General features: G+C 30.8%; 1 protein-coding gene across 1 annotated transcript in view; it reads left to right on the top strand.

The window, feature by feature from the left end:
- The window catches only part of LOC132189119 (uncharacterized), a 51,852-nt gene that overhangs the window by 20,953 nt on the left and 24,601 nt on the right, over positions 1 to 6,298 (top strand). Inside the window, exon 2 of the mRNA XM_059603652.1 lies at positions 3,324 to 3,446. Coding sequence (XP_059459635.1) covers positions 3,324 to 3,446 — 123 coding nt within the window. The remainder of the gene's footprint in view (positions 1 to 3,323; positions 3,447 to 6,298) is intronic.

Here is a 6,298-nt window from a genome sequence, read left to right as displayed (position 1 = left end):
TGCCAATTATTTACTCTGTAACAGAGATCTTCAGTGATTCTTAAGATAGCAATTTATTTCTAAACTTTTATCAAACAATCTCATAGTTCCTGAATCACTAGTGAGTTTCTTGAATGATATGAATACTCTGTAAATGTTAACAGATGAATTCTTGGATGTCAAAACCTTTTGTCTTAGTACCGTCCAAGCTTCAGCACACCTTTGTTTTGCAAAGATTGCGTTACATTTCACGTATTTCCCTTTTGATACAGTATGCAGAGCACAATTACAGAAATTTAATGTATAGCTGCTTGTTCAAAACTCATGATTTTATATTGTCTCACATTCACTATTTTGTTAAGAGTATATTTGAATTATGACCATAAAGTTAGGGATTTGATTATGATTGATGAAGATTAGATTAGCCTAATTTAAGAATTTGATTATGATTTGATCACCATAAATTAGGGAATTTGATTAAGATTACATTTATGTGTAAGCTCTATAAATAGAGCATTTTGTATGGTAAACAATCATTTAATAAGAGCCAATGGATGGGCAATCTGTGGATGTGGAGCCAATGGATGGGCAATCTGTGGATGTAACTTTTTGGACTTTATCTGTGGATGTAGGTCATTAACCGAACAATCATTTATTTATATTTCTATTTCATTATGAATTCTATCATAGTATCAAAGTAATAGGCTAACGCCATTGTACAATCTAACGCTCTTGTGAATTTCCTTCAATTTATTTTTGTTTGTTGAAAAAAAAAAAAAAAAATTGCATGGCTGCGTCCCACTCCACCGCTGCCCCTTCACCAACACCGGGTGAACGCCGCCAGCCACCGTCTTCCATTCCCGCTCACAGCCCAGCGGTTCCCACGCTATGTCTGGCCTTCCACGGCTCCATCCAGCTCGTCGCCGCCAAGCCAGTCGGAGACCAGCCCGTCGCCGCCCAGTCGTCGCACCTTCCTCATCACCGAACATGGCCTTGTAGAACTGCACGGCGTCATTCGCCTTTGGAGTCTCCACCATCACCAGGCTGTCCAGTGGCCACCGTTACTACCGGATCCGGCATCCCAGCCCATTTCCTGTTCGCCCCATCCAGTCACCGCCGCCATCCAAGCCCGTGAAGCCCCTGCTCCCTTTTGCCGCACAACAGCCTTTCGGCGCCGCCTGCCACCATTCCAGCCGCTCCATTGATCTTCCAACCTCCATTCAATCGATCTTGGCTTAGAGAGAAAAGAAGAAAAAGGCCCTGTCGTGAGATAAGAATTTGAAGAAGACGATGTGTGTTTGGTTCCAGGTGTGAGTTATCCTCACTTAAGTGCAAAGTTATTCCTATTCTAGTTTAGGAATATGATATTTTTGTTTAGTTATTATATCATTCCTGTTTGGTTACAGGAATAAGGTTATTCTTATCCCAACTTATGTAAATAGAGTCCTTTTCAAAAAAAAAAAAAAAAAAGCCTCAAGTTGCCCACCCAAAAGAGGCTCAAGTTGCCCACCAAAATTCAAAAGAGGCCAAGTTGTCCATCCATTGGCCCATAGTTGGCCTATTTTTACTCGGTTCTATGGTATTGTTTAAAACTTAGGCCATTTCAACTCATAATTAGCTCTCACTTCTGTACAAAGTTGGCTCTCTTTTTATTTGGCTATGTGGTATTGTTTCAAACTCAAGCTCACTTTAGCCTACAGTTGGCTCTCATTTTAGCCCAAGTTGGCTCTTTTTTTTTTTTTTGCCCATAGATGACCCTCTTTTTTTTATTGTTTTGCCATCTAAAAAAAAAAAAATGTCAAACTCAGGGTTTTAGGATCTTGCACCTTGAGTTTGAGGGAGAATGTTAGAGTATATTTGAATTATGACCATAAAGTTAGGGATTTGATTATGATTGATGAAGATTAGATTAGCCTAATTTAGGAATTTGATTATGATTTGATCACCATAAATTAAGGGATTTGATTAAGATTACATTATGTGTTGTAAACAATCATTAAATAAGAGCTTAATGTAGCCCTTTGGGCTTTATCTGTGGATGTAGGTCGTTGACCGAACCACATTAAAATCTTTGTCTCTCATTTATTTTATTTCAGCAATTTATTTATATTTCTATTTCATTATGAATTCTATCATATTTGTCTTGAAGTGCAACTTCATAGCCCAAATCAATAAGGTCTTGTTTGGTTCTCGGAATGTCTAGTCCATTGGAAAATTATTAGTTATTACTGGGAATAGAAGAGTGTGGAATTAGATTAGCTATTTATATTCCTTTGTTTGGTTGTAAAGCTGGAATAGACTAGCTAATCATTTTCCTTCGTTTCGTACAATACAATATGTTGGTGAATGAAATCATATTGTGATCAAATTTCTTAAAATATCCTTATAATATAAATATAATTTATATTATTAAGGACTTTCATTCTTTTTTAAAAAAAAAACATAAACAGCTTTACTATAATTTTTTTTTTTTGTGCAATTATACTACAAAATTATTTATATAAAAAAAATATAGTTGGAGAAAACAAAATCAAACTTGATTTTAAAATCCAAAAAATATAGTTGGAGAATGTATAGAGAATCAAAAGAAATCAAAAAAACATATTATATTTTTGTATATGTTTCTCCGTAAATTCGGAGAAATAGAATAATAAAAAAAAAGGTACATAAATTTAAAAAAAAAAAGAAAAAAAAAAGAAAAAGAAAAAAAAAGAAAAAGAAAAAGAGAAACGGAGAGAATAAAATCAGAGAAATGGTACAGAAAATCAAATGAAATCAAAAAACAGAATTTAAAAAAAAAAAAAAAAAAAAGAAAGAGAGAAATGGTACAGAGAAGGGAGACGGCATAGAGGAAAAAAAGAAAAAAAAAATCGTTTGCACTTCCAAAAAAACTATATCAGAAGAATCAGAGAAAAAATAGAAGAGAGATAGAAAAAGAGAGAACGAAATATAGAGACGGAGAAAAGAGAAACACACACACACACACACACACACACACACACACACACACACATATATATATATATATATATATATATATACACAGAGAGAGAGAGAACGAAATATAATTTCACAAGTGGGGTTTTTTTGTGACAATTTACACAATTAATTTAATTCCATAGGAAATGATTAGTTAAGCCACTCATTTTTTAGTGGCTTAGCTAACCCTAGGTGTATGAGATTAATAGTCCCATGAGAATAAACTATTTTCAGGAATAGAGTCTTACCAAATAAAGGACTAACTATACTTAGTGTGTGTTAGTCTAATCCAAATATCTATTTTGCAAACTAAATGAGGCCTAAATATATTGGTCATCGGTTCTTTTGATTTTTTTTTTTCTCAGCATACTATGGTGATATCAATGTTGGTTCAATTGCATGTCTGAGTGAGAAGAAGGAAGGTGGGGCTATACGTGTTTATATCATGACATTGGGTGTCTTAGCACCAGATCGGTGTTTGGGCATTGGTAAGTGTGCAACTTATCTTTCTTTTGATTGTAGTCGTGTATGGAGTTTGTTTGTGAAACCATAGTATCTTGGTTGTTGATTTTTTATTTTTTATTTTTTATTTTTTGGGTTAGCACGCTTGTTGATATGACTTGGTCCAAACTGGTAAACTACGTTAGTTAAAGTAGCCCTTTAGGTTTTCTTCATATGACTTGGTCCAAACTGGTAAACTACGTTAGTTAAAGTAGCCCTTTAGGTTTTCCAACTTGTTAAACAGTAGACTCACTGTTTGATAGTCTGAAGTTGTGTGAAATGAGGACTATGTGTGGAAATTAAAAAGGGAATAAGAAGGAGAAATCCACGCACTTTTTGCTGAACATTGATAAGAATTAATTGGTTTTGTTTATTGTTTCTCTTTTATGAACTTCCGTATATTTTTATACGCAATGTATTATTTTACTTGGTTTACTCTGTTTTACCATAATGTTAGTCCCCCCTCCCTCCCTCCTTTCTCTCTTGTGTTTGGTATTAATGCTTACAGTATCTTTCTAACAAGAATATGCTGTTCCAATTTCAAAAGGAAACAATCATTTCTTGGCATTTTTTTTATGTGATCAATCCATGTTAGCACTGTATGAACATTATGTACAGGTTCAAAAGATTAAAACTAAATTGTGGGTAAATTCTGATGGCAGGGGACATATTTATAACAGAGTGTTGTGTCAACATGGACATATCTCTTCTTTTGAAGTGCTTATGCTACTTTTGCTGGTATATAATTAAAAATGCATATAAACATATGTCAATTTCATAAATTCAGTTGTAAGAAATTATTTCAATTCAACTTGAAAGAAAAAATTATTTTAGAAACAAAGACCTTTCTTTGTCAACTTTTATTCTTGGTACAACAAGGCTACTACTGTTAGAGATAAAGACTAAAAGCCACGTACAAGATACAAGAGGTATCCTTCTTGACCTTGAATATTCCTCTTGTACGGCTTATCTTGTACGTGGCTTTGGTCTTTATCTCCATCAACTATATGGTAATTAGTATCCTAGGAACCCAAGATGGAGATACAATGTTTAATGTTATATGCATGCATGCAATACCAATACCATATATATATATATATATATATATATATATATATATATATATATCACTCACACACTTATTCAGAGTATACCAAATTCTCATAAAATTGGGCATGTTCTGGGCGTCAAACTATAATTCAATTGATCATAAAGGAACGCATCCGAATAGAATAGTCATAATTGCATGAGATATATTGTTGATAAGTTAATGATAACTTAAGAAACAAAAAAAAAAAAATGATGATATTATTAATATGAATCTAATGATCAATCATTACATAAGGTTTATGAATACAAAATAAAATAAAATCTTTCACTAAACACTTAATGCGATCAAATCAATCATCACATAAAGTTCAATGCTAATATTTCTCTGGTGTTTCGAAAGTATTTATGTTCCTTTTATGTAGGGGTGAAAAGGTGGGTGGCCCGCTAACCGCCTTTATATATAATAATAATAATAATAATAATAATAATAGTGATAATATTTATACTTATAACATGATCAATTGATCATTAAATTACAATTTGTTTTTGAAGAGTTAAATCACAATTTAAGTATTAATGTATTATCACTATAATTTATATGATTATATCACATAATCAATTGATGATTATATAATAACAAATTGTACACATATAATATGACATAAGTCATAAGTATACAAATTCATACTAATACAACAATTAAGTACTATAGACTTAGTTCTAATTTTAACGTATGATAAGTAAGTAATTGACATTGGATTAAACAATGTGTTATTTATAATCACAATTGAAGTATTAATATATTATCATTATAATTTATATGATTATATCACATGATCAATTGATGATAAATCATATGATTATATAATAACAAATTATACATATATAATATGATATAAGTCATAAGTATACAAATTCATACTATTACAATAATTAAGTACCTAGAGACTTAGTTCTAATATATGTTATAAATTTATAAGTCCATATATATTATAAATTATAATTATACATATATGCATATTGAATAATATAAATGTATAAAATCAATACTTAATCATATGATTCAATGGAAGTTTCATATTTTTTTAAAAATCATATGATTCAATGACAATTTAAATACTTAATAAAGTTAATAATATTATTCATGTATAATGATAATGTAATTCGTATAATATCAAATTAAGTAATTGACATTGTATTAAACAATGTGTTACTCATAACCACAATTAAAGTATTAATGTATTATCATTATAATATATATGATTATATCATATGATCAATTGGTCATTAAATCATATGATTATAGTATAACTTGTATTCTTAACAAGATTTATATTTAATGACTTTTTTTTTTTTTTTTTTTTTTTTAAGCATGCAAATTACTGTAAAATTGGGGTCAAATTGCATTTTATTGTATTGCATTGTAATTTTAAAACATTATGGGTATTAATGTTGTTTACTTAAAATAAGGGGAAAACCTTATCTAGAGACTAGAGCCACTCAAGCTGCCACCCACTCCCCTTTTTCTTTATTTATTTTTCCTCTTTTTTCGCAACTACTCAGTCTACTCCCTTTCTCCTTCCTCTTCGGTCTATAATAGATTGGAGAATATTCAATTTATGGTTGAAATTTCTTCTTATAAATTCTACAGCCACAAATAAGATACATATTCCACTACAAAAATAATAATAATAATAATAATAAAAGAAAAAATAATATTTCAGATTTTAAAAAAAAAATAATAAATTAATAAAAAAATAAGTGGTGGCTGGCCACCCCATCTTGGCCA

Source organism: Corylus avellana, chromosome ca8, assembly GCF_901000735.1.
Source record: "Corylus avellana chromosome ca8, CavTom2PMs-1.0".
NCBI lineage: Eukaryota > Viridiplantae > Streptophyta > Magnoliopsida > Fagales > Betulaceae > Corylus > Corylus avellana.
The sequence above is the reverse complement of the archived record's forward strand: the minus strand, read 5'-3'. Positions and strand labels throughout refer to the sequence as shown.